Source organism: Zeugodacus cucurbitae, chromosome 2, assembly GCF_028554725.1.
Source record: "Zeugodacus cucurbitae isolate PBARC_wt_2022May chromosome 2, idZeuCucr1.2, whole genome shotgun sequence".
Classification (NCBI taxonomy): Eukaryota; Metazoa; Arthropoda; class Insecta; order Diptera; family Tephritidae; genus Zeugodacus; species Zeugodacus cucurbitae.
In genome coordinates, this window is record NC_071667.1 from 68866737 (window position 1) to 68882500 (window position 15764).

At 36.5% G+C, this 15764-nt stretch overlaps 2 protein-coding genes across 5 annotated transcripts in view; one reads left to right on the plus strand and one right to left on the minus strand.

The window, feature by feature from the left end:
- Positions 1-15764, minus strand: part of LOC105211867 (autophagy-related protein 16) — a 199876-nt gene that overhangs the window by 135368 nt on the left and 48744 nt on the right. The gene's annotated exons all lie outside the window — the stretch shown is intronic.
- Positions 1-15764, plus strand: part of LOC105211865 (uncharacterized) — a 108339-nt gene that overhangs the window by 64458 nt on the left and 28117 nt on the right. For both annotated transcript variants that reach the window (XM_054232418.1, XM_054232415.1), the window contains exons 3-4: positions 8096-8256; positions 10710-10911. In XM_054232418.1, coding sequence (XP_054088393.1) covers positions 8096-8256; positions 10710-10911 — 363 coding nt within the window. The remainder of the gene's footprint in view (positions 1-8095; positions 8257-10709; positions 10912-15764) is intronic.

A 15764-nucleotide genomic window follows, 5' to 3' on the forward strand; every position in this document is an offset into this window, starting at 1 on the left:
AATAAAAATGAAATGACAAACGCAAATGACCAGTCCGCTAGCGGCTAGATAAACATGAGAAATGGGAGGGCAAGCACCATTAGAATATTGGCCACAACAATGCCCGGCAGCAACAATACCATCACAATAAAAATGTTGCTACGACTGTGGCAGACGATGTTCGAAGGTGGACAGTGACGATGGGCCGTTACATAAGGCAATCATTTTCAAACGGTGCTTATTCACTTATATGGAATGTTGTTGTTGCTGTTGTTAAATGCCGACAGTGGCAGGAATGCGCATGTGCCACTGCCTTAAAACTGCCGCCAACACAACAGAAGGAGCAGTGACCACCAGAGACCCAATACACTACAAATGTAATAACTCACCTGCAAAGAGAGGAGAAGAAGAAAACAGAGATATATAGTATGAGTTAGAACGAATTATTGTTATTGCAAGAATTTTTATTGTTTTTGTAATTGTTTTTATTTGCAACATTTTGTTTTTTTTGTACCGGCTTGTTGCTGTTTTGTAGCAATCAGTGTGCGATTATGGCTGAGTGCGGCATTGGCAACCGTTTCCTGGCACAAATACTATATACATATATACTTATAGATATATACAGATATATACATAGATATACTTGGTGCCTCGCGCGATATGAATAGATAGTTAGCTTGTGGGATCTGTTAGAATCTGTGGCAGCAATTGCCACATCGTATTTTTATTGTTTTGCTTTTTGCCGCAATTATAGGCTGTGAATTCAATAAATTCGTGGCGTAATCATAGCGGTATCGGTGATTTTTATTGCTGTTATTCTATTTATTGCTGCTGTGCTGATTTCAACTCGATTGCTTTATGTCTTCGCCTTAGTCTTGCTGCTTCTTATTTTCAAATGCGCATTGGCCACTTTTTTATTGGATTCATATTGCAACATTGCGGTTGCTGCCACATTCAATAGTAGTAGTAGTAGTGCAAGCAATCAGCGAGAAAATGTGGCAAATGACTGGCTACAATTTCATTTTGTGGGCCATAGCCAATGCAGCAAATGTCTACGTTGAAAGCCGAACGTAATTTGTTATTAAGTTAAAGCGCATTTTGTCATTGGCCTCAGGCGTATTGGCGGCTCGGCGGCTCTGGTTGTGGCTTGAAAGCGCGCGAGCGCACGCGCAAGCAAATGATGAAAGGACAACTAACAGCAGCACTGCAGAAGAAGAAGAAGTGTAGTTTGGGGGAGTCAGCGCACGAGGCATACAAGAAACCCGTAACAGCAAAACAAAGCATGAGCGGAATGTGCAAGCAGCCAGTCAACCAGTCAGCGCTGACCTCGCAGCAATTTTCAAATGTTATTTTGATTTTATGGCATTGATATTGATTTGCCAATTCGATAACCTTTTCTGACACTGATCATGTTGCATGCCATGTTCTTTTGTGTTGTGCGGCTTTGACGAGTCTGGGCAACTTGTATTCCTGCTTTTCTTCTTCTTATTTTGTTGCTGTCAGCTCAGTGAGCTGTGTGAGAATTATGCAATAAAAGCCAATAATTTGCACATACAGTTGTGCGGCAAATATTGCTATAAAATGGCAAGAATTTGCGACTTTGTGGTACTACTTTTATTTTGTTGTCGGAATTTTCAATTAAAAAATGTGTTTTTTTTTTCAATTAAAATTACACAATTTGGCGGTGTTAACGGCAAAAAGGTAGGGCAATAAATTTAATGTGGAAGCGCATGCGCAAATTGTAATTTTTCTCGCATAATAAATTATTTTTATATTTTTTGTAACAGTTTTTTAGTTTTGAGTGTGAATCTAGGCTTAAAATTAATTATTAATATTACGCCTAATTGTAGGTAACGTTAATAAACTAGAATTGTCAAATATATGTATAGAGATTTTTTATTAAATCGAACCACTAAGCTTTCGAAAGTCTCACTTAAAGTGAACAAACTCTCAGTCAATTCTTAAATCGTCTATTAAACACATATTTTCTTGACTCTGCTTAAATTGTATATCCTTTTAATATCGCATCGTTACTGTTGTCCCATATCGATTTGTCGAAATATCTCTAAAATAATTAAATCACCATTGCCTACATTTAGGAGCGTTGCAAATAAATAGGACGTCAGTGAAGTTGTATGTAATTAGTTTATGTTTTTATTAACAATAAATATTCTTAAATCTTCAAGTATGAGTCTGTGATAAGAACTGACCAGGAAAGCATATATTCAATAATTTCGTAGCGAAGCTTCACAAATAGCTTAAGAGTAGGCAGGATTTTCAAAAAAAGAATTTTCTTAAAAATATTTTATGAAAAATTGTCAAAATTGTCGTGTCTCTGACTACCCCTAAACCCTTAAAAGTCACAAGATACTTATATACTTAATTTCTGTTGTTGTTTATTACTTATTTTTTCTTATTTCGATCATTGAGCGGATAATGTTGCCTACATTTTGGATGTTTGAAATTTTAATTAACATTCAAATTGAAAATCAGAAGAAAATGAAGTAGTCTGATTTGTTGTTGTCATTAAAAGATACAAAAATAAAATAATATATTTCATAATATTAAAAGGATTAATAATAAACGAGAAAAATATATCCAAGCAACATCTCCAATAAGCTAAGAGGCTCCTCTGTTATTATTATATGTATACAAAATGACTTCAGGCAGCCGTTGAAAAGTATAAATACTTCGAGACAACTTTTTATGCGCAATAAAGACGGCTTAGACAGTACTCATATATTATTCAAAGACGCATACTACCTCCGCATATAATATGAATTCAATTTAAGTTTAGACTAACTACAAACGAAATCAATCAGCAGTACGCAATCAACATAGAACCTCAGCTTCATTTCTAACTAAGATAACCTGAAGGTATACCATATAAATAAGATGAGAAACTCAACCAAGCACATAGTCATACAAAATAAAGTGCTTTCAACCTAAACTCGATCAAACAATTAATTTTCAAACAGCATTAGTAATAGAAATTACACGCGCCCAGTCGTGCAAATGCCACAACAGCAACAACAATAACAACAACAGCCCATAAGACAACTCAAGCAACATATGTATGTATGTATGTGATTGGCGTTGCAACCGTTTAGCCGGTTATAGCCGAATCGACGATAGTGCGCCACCTGTCTCTCTCCTTTGCAGTTCGGCGCCAGTTGGAGATCCCAAGTGTAACCAGGTCGCTCTCCACCTGGTCCCTCCAACGGAGTGGAGGCCTTCCCCTTCCTCGGCTTCCTCCGGCGGGTACTGCGTCGAACACTTTCAGGGCTGGAGTGTTTTCGTCCATTCGGACAACATGACCTAGCCAGCGTAGCCGCTGTCTTTTTATTCGCTGAACTATGTCAATGTCGTCGTATAACTCGTACAGCTCATCGTTCCATCGTCTGCGGTATTCGCCGTTGCCAATGTTCTGAGGACCATAAATCTTGCGCAAAATTTTCCTCTCGAAAACTCCTAGTGTCGTCTCATCTGATGTTGACATCGTCCAAGCTTCTGCACCGTAAAGCAGGACGGGAATGATAAGTGACTTGTAGAGCTTGATTTTGGTTCGTCGAGAGAGGACTTTACTGTTCAATTGCCTACTCAGTCCAAAGTAGCACCTGTTGGCAAGAGTTATTCTGCGCTAGATTTCGAGGCTGACATTGTTCGTGTTGTTGATGCTGGTTCCCAGGTATACGAAATTATCTACGACCTCGAAGTTATGACTGTCAACAGTGACGTGGGAGCCAAGACGCGAATGCGCCGACTGTTTGTTTGATGACAGGAGATATTTCGTCTTGTCCTCATTCACCTCCAGACCCATTCGCTTCGCCTCCTTATCCATGCGGGAAAAAGCAGAACAAACGGCGCGGTTGTTGCTTCCGATGATATCAATATCATCGGCGTACGCCAGGAGCTGTACACTCTTGTAGAAGATTGTACCTTCTCGGTTTAGCTCTGCAGCTCTTATAATTTTTTCCAGCATCAGGTTAAAGAAGTCGCACGATAGTGAGTCACCTTGTCTGAAACCTCGTTTGGTATCGAACGGCTCGGAGAGGTCCTTCCCAATCATGACGGAGCTTTTGGTGTTGCTCAACGTTAATTTACACAGCCGTATTAGTTTTGCGGGGATACCAAATTCAGACATCGCGGCGTAAAGGCAACTCCTTTTCGTGCTGTCGAAAGCAGCTTTAAAATCGACAAAAAGGTGGTGTGTGTCGATCCTCTTTTCTCGGGTCTTTTCCAAGATTTGGCGCATGGTGAATATCTGGTCAGTTGTCGATTTTCCAGGTCTAAAGCCACACTGATAAGGTCCAATCAGTTTGTTGACGGTGGGCTTTAGTCTTTCACACAATACGCTCGATAGAACCTTGTATGCGATATTTAGGAGGCTGATCCCACGGTAATTGGCGCAGATTGTGGGATCTCCCTTTTTATGGATTGGGCAGAGCACACTGAGATTCCAATCGTCAGGCATGCTTTCTTCCGACCATATTCTGCAAAGAAGCTGATGCATGCACCTTATCAGTTCTTCGCCGCCGTATTTGAATAGTTCTGCCGGTAATCTATCGGCCCCCGCTGCTTTGTTGTTCTTCAAGCGGGTAATTGCTATTCGAATTTCTTCATGGTCGGGTAATGGAACATCTGTTCCATCGTCATCGATTGGGGGATCGGGTTCGCCATCTCCTGGTGTTGTACTCTCACTGCCATTCAGCAGGTCGGAGAAGTGTTCCCTCCATAATCCCAGTATGCTCTGGACATCGGTTACCAGATTACCACCTTCGTCTCTACATGAGGATGCTCCGGTCTTGAAACCTTCGTTAAGTCGCTTCATTTTTTCATAAAATTTTCGAGCATTCCCTCTGTCTGCCAGCTTCTCAAGCTCTTCGTACTCGCGCATTTCGGCCTCTTTCTTTTTTTGTCTGCAAATGCGTCTCGCTTCCCTCTTCAGCTCTCGGTATCTATCCCATCCCGCACGTGTTGTGGTCGTTTGCAATGTTGCGAGGTAGGCAGTCTGTTTTCTCTCCGCTGCGAGACGGCACTCCTCATCGTACCAGCTTGTTTTTTGTCGTTGCCGAAAACCAATTGTTTCGGCTGCAGCGGTACGCAGTGAGTTTGAGATGCCGTTCCACAGTTCCCTTATACCGAGATGCTGATGAGTGCTCTCAGAGAGCAGGAGTGCAAGTCGAGTAGAGTATTTCGTGGCTGTCTGTTGCGATTGCAGCTTTTCGACGTCGAACCTTCCTTGTGTTTGTTGACGGGCATTCTTTGCTGCACAGAGGCGGGTGCGTATCTTCGCTGCGACCAGATAATGGTCCGAGTCTATATTTGGTCCTCGGAGCGTACGCACGTCTAAAACACAGGAGACATGTCTTCCGTCTATCACAACGTGATCGATTTGGTTCCGCGTGTTTCGATCAGGAGACAGCCAAGTAGCTTGATGTATTTTCTTATGCTGGAATCTGGTACTACAGACGACCATATTTCGGGCCCCAGCGAAGTCGATCAGCCTCAGGCCGTTTGGCGATGTTTCGTCATGGAGGCTGAATTTTCCGACTGTTGTGCCAAAGACACCTTCTTTACCCACCCTGGCGTTAAAATCACCAAGCACGACTTTTACATCGTGGCGGGGGCAGCGCTCATAGGTGCGTTCTAGGCGCTCATAGAAAGCATCTTTGGTCACATCGTCCTTCTCTTCCGTTGGGGCGTGGGCGCAAATCAGCGATATGTTGAAGAACCTCGCTTTGATGCGGATTGTGGCTAGACGTTCATCCACCGGGGTGAATGCCAGGACTCTGCGACGGAGTCTCTCTCCCACCACAAATCCAACACCAAATTTGCGCTCCTTTATATGGCCGCTGTAGTAGATGTCACAAGGACCCACCTTCTTCCGTCCTTGTCCCGTCCATCGCACTTCTTGGATGGCGGTGATGTCAGCCTTAAGTCGTATGAGGACATCAACCAGCTGGGCAGAGGCACCTTCCCAAATAAGGGTCCGGACATTCCAGGTGCATGCCCTTATATCATTATCCTTAAAACGTTTGCAGGGGTCGTCATCAAAAGGGGGGTGTCTCATCCGAGGCTTTCGTAGATTTTTCATTGGGGGGTGTTTTTATGTGGTGGGTCCCAAACCCTACGCACAACCGCATAAGCGGGTTTCGCCTTCTCACTTTAGCTCGCCTTCAAACGGATGTCTGTTGGCTACCCAGAGGATACTTGGTCTAAACCGGAAGTCGTGAGCTGCTTGAACCATGTGGAGAAGAATCGTTTCTGGCCACTCCCAAGTGAGTGACAATCAAAAACTTTCCTCACTTGCGTGAACTTCTACACATGATCCCATCCCCCAATTAATTTTCAAACAGCATTAGTAATAGAAATTACACGCGCCCAGTCGTGCAAATGCCACAACAGCAACAACAATAACAACAACAGCCCATAAGACAACTCAAGCAACATATGCTGGTATTTAATTACTTTCAAGTCTTACAATTACATGACAGCGGCACTCAGGCACCACAGGCTGCAAACGAGTGGCTTCATCAGCACTACAGCCACCTTCTACAGCACATAAATATATATGTATATGTATATATTACAATTATTATTGCTCTTGTACTGTGCTCTCCTACTGACTGCGGCAACAACCTGTCACACGCACACACACACACACACACTTAAAGGCATGCCACACACTTGACAACGTGCAACACGACCGACAAATCATCAGTCAAGATGTCAGCAAAACTGATGTCAGCCACTAATTTGCCATAACCAGGGCAGACCGAACAACAACAACGGCAACAAGCAACAACAGTGAAAATGCAAAAAAAGAAAAGCAAAAACACATTTCACAAAATGTAATTATTCAAAGCAGTGGCATCAGCATAGGAAAAGTTAATGTTGCAACATGCAACTTCTTCGTTCTAAATACGTATTCATTTGTATGTGTCTATATGCATGGATATATTCAAGATGGTTAGTATAGCTGCACAAAAGCCAAGAGGTGTTGTGTATTTTGCCAGCATCACTCGGACGCACTTTACAAGTTTCACTGCTGCATCAGTCATGTCTCGTTGTCTACTGCACACATACATACATACATACATATGTGTGAGATTGTAAAAAAATCATAATAATTCATTTGCAAATGTTGCATGTAGAAATGTAGGTTGCATGTTGATTGTCTTCGCGCAACACATTTCAGCAAACTCATTTATACCCCACTACTTATACCTATATAAATATATATATGCCGAAGTACCTATATAAGTACTTGCACCTAATCTTAAGAGCTTGGGAGTAAGCGGCATTCATCATAACCGCCTCTTTTCCGAGTGACACGCAGCTATCATTTGCGCTGAATATATTGCAGTTTACTTAGATAAAATATTATTGCAGCTGCTCTATTTCACTTTAGCATGAACTTAAGTACATTACCTCGGGGGGATGCTGCTCACGAATTACGAATGGTAGGAGTAGGCTTTTTAAAATATGACATACGAGAATTAGTAGGTGCTCACTGAGGTGCTTCATAATTGGTAGTATACATCTACCACTTAAAAAAATCATATATAAAATAAATAAAAATAGGTAATTAGTTCAACTTTAGTATTTTGACCCTAAATGTAGGCCACATTTATATTTTGGACAATAAGCTGTAGGTAGGGAAGCGTTGCCTACATTTAGGCATATTTTATCGAAGTCTCACACTTATTTCTTAGCTCAGTGAAATGTTTTCTGTTAGAATAACTCAAAAATATCAAATTATATATCGCATAACAATCAAGTATTAAATAATAAATTATTTTGACGTGTAATTCGAGAATACACATCTTCGATCTTTGTTTTCCTTCTTTTTTGTTTAAAATTGAACCGGGAGTGTGAGGAAATGTTATGTTCGAATTAATGATAGTACTTGGTAAATATGGTATCGTTCATTTCTCATATTCTAAAGTGTTTTGATTATTTCAATATCTCAGAAAAAGTATGATATTAGATCTCATAGACTCTTAAATCAAAACCAAACATATTTCTTTCATTTTAATCACTCGTCATTAATAAAAATTTTCAAAATATTCCAATTTTTCTAAACTCTTTTTTTTTCATTCTTTCCCAACAGTTACGTTTTCTCTGCACCCGGAAAATTATTAAATTCACTGCCTGGTACATTGATGTTGACCGATTGCTTGGAGGCTTGCCAATCGAATGAAGCTTGTCGCGCTGTGAACTATGAGACTGGATTGTGTGTACTCTTCTCGGCTAATGCAGATAAATTACCAGGTAAGTGAGAGAGTTAGGACTTCATAAAACGCCAAAATAATCAAAGAAGAAAAAATAATTAATTTAATTAAATAACTAACTAATTTTAATAAACTCAAACAAAAAAATTCAAAACATTAAAACAATAAAAAAATATATTTTTAATTCAGTTCATAGCAGAACTTTGAACTTTGATTAATTTTAGTAATAAACTCATCCAAATTACAACTAAAATTCTAAAAATTAAATATTAGAAGGAAAAAATGTTTAAAAAACTGCCGGCAATTTCGCATCAAGTAGTATCACATAATTGACAATGAAATGTCTCCAACAGCGATCACCGCTGGCATTGTCCGATTGAAAGCGCTGTAATGAATTGAAATATAATTAAGAATTAAGAGAAGCCGCAAGCAGTGACTTTGTAGTTAAACGACCTTCGGCTAAATAGATTGTTGTGCCATCATTTTTTTCTTCTGAGAAGGTTTGCTATTCCACCAAAGTAAAAGTCAAATCAATTTTTAACGCTGACCTTGACATTGCCTCGTTCACACCAGAAAATCATTAGTCACTTTCGCGCATCGCGTAACAGCCAATTAAAGCGTCAAAATTAAATTGGTTGTGTCATTCGGCGAATCGGCAATTATTTAATTAGAAATAAGGAGAAAAAAATAAATGACAAAATAAAAAAATTGATATTATGCCTTTTGAAGTGTAGAGAAGAAATGAGAAGCAGGAGTACATTGGGAATCTCAAAAAAAATTTGGAGTTAGAAGAATATACAATAAAAGTTGGGAAAATAAAGTTAAAAAATATAAATAAATATATTTTTTAGATTTTTTTTTTAATCTGGGCGCCAAAATGTAGGCAACACAATATTTTTCTTTCTAAAATTATCAATCTTATACATAAGATAACAACAGAACTCAATAAATATGGACTCAGAAGCAAATGAAATATTTCTAGGCGAAAATTATCGCGATCAATTACAGAAGATGTATTTAAGAAAACAACAATAATTATCTTAATTTATTGCCACAATCGAAGTAATAGCAAAAATAAAAGATTCAATATAGAAATATTGGAAACCAAGAAGGAAATGAAACCGAGGCAACAAGAAAAAATCATAATCAGATTAAAATACAAGCATCACTTGCTAATAAAACTCAAAATTAAGCAGCAAAAATCATTAAAGACGCCACAACAAGCTGCGAATAAATAGGTGGCAACAAAGCAATTATTTTAAATGAACGATGATCAGCATGAATCGGCAATGTGCGACGGCGTAATAATTGAGTTGAGAGATACATATGTACGAATAAATACCACGAGGAAGCGGTCAAACTGTGAACAAGTCAAATGAGCGATGTGGGAATGTAATAAACAGATTGACCGGCATACCAATTATTGGAGGTTTAAAATTTAATCAAAAAATGAGGTAAATAATTAAGCTACTGGCTACAGCGCCAGTCACAGCCGCTTAAAGAGTCACGCTTGTAATCATTTTATTTACAACAAATATTTTGCTGCCGTTTTCGCATTACAATGTATCAGATATGTATGTAACCTGCTATGTACTCAATTACTTTGTAAGCGCTGGTTGCCGCCTTAACCACTTTGCCGGTTTTGCCTTATTTCTTTACACATTGTGGCTAAATTGCTACTCAAAACGCGCGAAAATTGTTGCAGACACGCATTTTACTGCTATTCAGCCACTTAGTAAGTGCATGCAACCCTCAATAAGCGTAATACAGCAGCGCATGAATTGCAACATAAATGGTAACTGTGGTTGTTATTACTTGATACACAGTTCGTAAAGTGATTTTTATCAGGTGAAAAATTTGCATAATTTAGTTTTAGTAAAGACGGAGACGAGTTAAACTGTTGGGAGTAGTGAATACAGAAATATTTAAGTGGGTTTGAAGCCATTTTGAGTTTGTTCTACATTTTATATCTTAAATTGATAATTTTAAATTAATAAAAATTGCGCCAAAATGTAGGCAAAGTCATTAAAGTGATAGTAATACGATAGTTTATTGCCTACATTTAGTAGCCGTGATAAAAGTTCCGAGGTTTTACGATACAAAAATTGGCCATTCAGTAAGGAATTGGTACGGCCTTTTGTTCTGCAAAAATATGTTGCCTACATTTCGACCTGTTTACCAAATCTAAAGGTTGAGCTACAAAAAAAAGGAGATCGAACAATATCACAGAATAAATTAAATAAAATGAGCGAATATAAAAATTTTAAACCATAAGTTCAGAAAAAAAATTATTAAAAATAATAAAAAACTATATTATAATTAATTATAAAAATTTATTAAGTAAATTGTTGGTAATCGGAATTATTACAATTTTTTTATTACACATAATTATAATTTTGATATTATTAATATTGTCTCCTTATTTATATTTAGTAACCTTACTTCACCAACAAATTTCAAACCAAAGAATTTCCCTTCTTCTCTTCCCCGCAGGCGCACTCACCAAATCGCAATTCCCCGTCTTCACAATTTATGCACAAAAATCATGTCTCGGCATTCGGCCGTGCGCACGTGCCTGGTGTGTTGACCGCGTGCAGGGCTACAAGCTAAATGGCTATGCAAAGCGCACGATACCAGTGGTTTCGCGACGTGATTGTTTGGAATTGTGTTTGGGCGAAAACGAATTCACATGCAGGTGAGTCACATACATATATGCATATTTATTAAAAGGAACTTAATAAGAAGGTACTGTGAGAATTTTTGAGTTATGAAAAACGCTAAAAAAAATATGTTAAGAACAAGGTTAAGCTTCGCTAAGCAGTAAGTGAGAGCTTTCGTGTGTGAAAATAAAGCAGCAAATGGTGCAATTTTGTAGCAAATTTAATTTTTGTGGAAATGAATGGGCGTTAAGGTGGGAGTGACTTAATTTATTCACAATGAAGCAGCCAAAATGTTTTATTTGCAAAAAATCTATTTTTGTATAAATTTTAAATTTTCTAAAAATTTTCGAACTTAATTTCGAAATTTTAAAAATTAAATTCTGAATAATATGAAAAGTTAACATAAAAGAGACCAAATAAAACCAAATATGTTTGGTCTTTTGATGATTTCTGACCCACTCTAATGCTATGGTACACATAAGTATATTTAAGTTATTTTTTTGCAATTAGAAGAGTATTTTCCTTTTCTTAATACCCTCTGCTTTGAATTACGACAATCTGAGATCATAAAAACATATTCATAAGTCACATATTCTCACTTTCTAAGCTTTTCATTTTCGTCTATGCTCATCCGCAAACTAGAAACGTGTCCACATGTTCGGCACGACAAGCAACAACATCGAAACATGTTGCTGCAACACTTCGCGTGTGAAATTTGATACAGGAAGTACATAAGAGAGTTGTCAAAAATACGTGTAGAACATGTGAAAATGTTATCAGGAAGAGATTACTTGGAATTAAAAGAAGAAAAAAACTAAAAAATTAAATAAAATAAAATAAAATAAAATGAAATGAAATGAAATAAAATAAAATACATTTTTTTTAATAATAAAATAATAATAAAATAACATAATAAAATAAAATAAAATAAAAAAATTAAATTAAATTAAATAAAGTAAAATAAAATAAAATGAAATAAAATAAAATAAAATAGAATAAATAAAATAAAATAAAAAAATATAAAATAAAATAAATAAAATAAAATAAAATAAAATAAAATAAAATAAAATAAAACAAAATAAAATAAAATTAAATTAAATTAAATAAAATAAAATTAAATTAAATAATAAATAAAATAAAATATTTTTTTTGTTTAAATAATAAAATAATAATAAAATAAAATAATAAAATAATAATAAAATAAAATAATAAAATAAAATAATAAAATAAAATAAAATTAAATAAAATAAAATAAAATAAAAATAAAATTAAATTAAATAAACTAAAATAAAAAAAAATAAAATAAAATAAAATAAAATTAAATAATAAATAAAATAAAATATTTTTTTTGTTTAAATAATAAAATAATAATAAAATAAAATATTAAAATAAAATAAAATAAAAAAAATTTAATTAAATTAAATAAAATAAAATAAAATAAAATAAAATAAAATAAAACAAAATAAAATTAAATTAAATTAATAAACTAAAATTAAATAAAATATAATATAATAAAATTAAAGAAAATACAATAAATAAAATGTAGATATTAAAAAATTCTGTCGGGAAATAAAGCAGGAAAAACAAACAAAAATCTCTCATTCCCAGCGCCAATATTTCAAGAATTTCTGCACAAACAACAATTAGCGTCACGCTTGACAGTGAAATTAAGCACACTTTCAACGTCGCGGTATTTAGAGTGCAATAAATGTGGTTATGAAATTTATGAGCTATGCAAACAACAAAACTTGTATTGTATTTACATTTCCACATTTTCACGCATATTTACGAGCGAAATTGAAAGCAACAGGATTTCAAGTTTGTCGCTTAAGTCTTTTGTTATTTACACGCCCGAGCTGGCGAAGCCGTCAAGCAACACTTTCCTTCGCACGCAACTAGCGGATATGTATAATTAAATTATTAATAGCAAATTTATGGCAGATGAGAAAACAACAACAACAACAACCAGAATACTAAAATCAAGAAACAACAGAAAATGCAGAAAGTGGCAGAACTAGTCGGCGTTAGAAATAAGGCTCTTCATGCTTGCCATAACTAATTGTTCTGCAAGCAATATAGATAATTTCTAAACTAATTCTTTGCACTTCCGCCTGACAATGTGACAGCGAGCAATATGTTCGGCATTTTAATAGCGCAGTTGAGTAGTTGAGTGCAACAACAATAATGATGTTGCATGTTGCACTAGTGAGTGAGGTGTAAAAGAAGTGGTAATTGCAATTCTAAACAAAGTGACCACACATAACGGCAAAATAATTAAATATAGTTTTTTACTATAATTATATTGATACATAATCGCCAACTCGCGGGTTTGTCGCTTAAGTCTTTTGTGCAATGAAAAATGCTAATTAGACGCCAGCGCCAACACCAACGGTACATATTATGTGCCATTTCATTAAACAATTTTAATTTACCGCATTTACGGCTAGCTAAATTGACTAAATTAACTGTGGGCTTTGACCAGCCGCTTGACTGTTGAGTGGTGCACTAGCGCCGTCAGTATTTGCCGGCATTGGTTCTTATCATTTAAACTAATTGTTGGCCTTTTGCATATTTTACACTTCTCAACATGCTTGCTGGCATATCGCAAAATCCATAAGGAAGTCATCGGGTGTAACACTATGCCGCCATCATGGTAAACTGGGCGAATTAATTGCGCAAATGCTGTGGCAATGGTGGCGACAGTAGTACTTTTGTTTTTGTTGTTTTACTATTATTGTGTGGAGATAACGCAAGAGGTTAGAAATGGCGCTGGAGAAAAGTTGTGAGGATGTTTTTTTATTTAAAAATATATTTAAAAAAAAAAAATATTTAAACAAAAATTTAAAATAAATAAAAATATGACAGCTTAGTAAAATTCTTAAAAAAAAAACTGTTAATTAATTTTTAAGAATATTCACATTTTTCAAAAAAAAATTAATCATAATTTAAGGATTTATTTAAATTTTTTTTACTACCATAAAAATAGTAATTTGCCCCTAAAATTATGCTATAAAAATTTTAAAATGTTTAATAAAGAAATATTTGGTAAGAATTTGGTTTCAAAGTGTTCCATAGAATTCTGATAATTAGAAAAATTGTTAATATAAATATGATATAATATAGTGCTAAAGAGTATAGTCTACATTTGGGAGCGGTCATAAAAAGTTAGATATCTAAGACAACAACTTCACGATTCTTAAAAATACCAATAGATCGTCGCAAGATCCCTAAAGAAAGTAGAAAATGAGTCACATTTAGGTGCAGTCTTTAGAAAATAAGATCACTAGAAGGACTAGCTCTTATATAGAGTTCGGTAACTACCCGTTATCACTTGGCCACCCTTAGCTTAGAACAACAAGCTTAGAAAGGAATTTGTATAGAGAAAGGGAGATAGACAGGGAGATGGAAGAAGAGAGAGCAAGCATACAAGGTTTATCGGATATCCCTTGTACTTTCAAGGCAATATGGTCAGCGTTGTATTTGTTAAAATTTCATCGGAATCTTATTCGCAAATTCTACAATTTTTTTGTCGTTATGGTTGTGACTAACGCTAACATAATGGAACCTTTGTTGTCTTCATACCTTCATTGAAACCATTTTCCTACTAGTCCTCTAAACAACAACATTCAAGCTGACCATAAAAACTGAAATATATATGCATTTGTATATCTGCAACACATAACCGTACATAACGGCCAATCAGCATGAGCACCACTGCTTCAGACCATACTGCTGCCCGGTGCACACATTAAAGACCATGTGACTAAGTAGTTTGGCGCGCCTTAAACTAATAAGAGAAGTGTTTTGCCAAATTAGACGCTTGCAACACAAATGAAGAAGAAAAAGAAGAAAAAAAATGCAGAAAAGCGCAAATGGACGCAAACGCCACAAGCAGCTAAATGAGCCGCATAAGAGTAGCAAAAACAATAGTAGGAGTTGCACAGACAATTGACAATTGGTCACTGACTATTGACTACTGTACAACAACAACTGGAAAAGTTTACGCAACCACGCCAGTTTTTCGTTTCGCGCCAACAAAAAAGTGGCAAATCGGGAATCTACTGTGGCAAGGACCATTTGAAGCGAAAATTAATTAGAAGCGCGCATTGCGGCGGCCCACTTCGCAAACGTGCAACACTGGGTAACAAGTAAGGTAAGGCGTGAGCACTAAGCGGTCTGACATTGCCGCGACTCACGGCCGATCGAGAGTTAACTAGTGTGGGGCAAATGTAGCCGACACAGCGGTAGCAGTGCTGAGAGATACAAATAAAAATCTAATTAGATACTTTTGTCCGCTGCTCGCTGTCTTCAGCGTGTTAGCCAAGACTTCTTTCTTTTCCAACTTCTTTGGGTTCTTTTGGCTGGCAGTGATGGCGGTTGGTGGCAATGTTTGCGCCTGCTTCAGCCACTGCAGCTACTAGCTCTAAATTAAATTCTCGGCGTTGGTGTTGTTGCTTTTATTATTTCATTGTTGTTGTTGTTGCTAACCAATCAGCGTTTGCTTGGTGTGTTGTGGATATTATGCAAGAATGCGGCAAATTGGCGCATTTGAAAATTGCACGACATAACAGCAGCCGCAGCCGAAGCAGTGGCAACACAAAGTTGCAAGTTAGAAAATGATAGCAACAAAACACACAGCAAATGCGCCTACAAATGTTGCACTACTTTAAAAAGTGCGCGCCGGCAAGTGATCTTCCTGCTCAAACACACGCACACACATACTCACTGATAAATGGTTGCACGTCTGCATGTGTGCCGTATGTTTTTTTACGTAGCTTGGTGCTCGTCTTGCCACATTTGGTGTGGCATTAAAGTGGTGCTCGCGTTGGCGCTGCAAATTTATGTAATTAGTTTGCGAAGCTCTTCGCTATGCAAGCATAACTGTGTG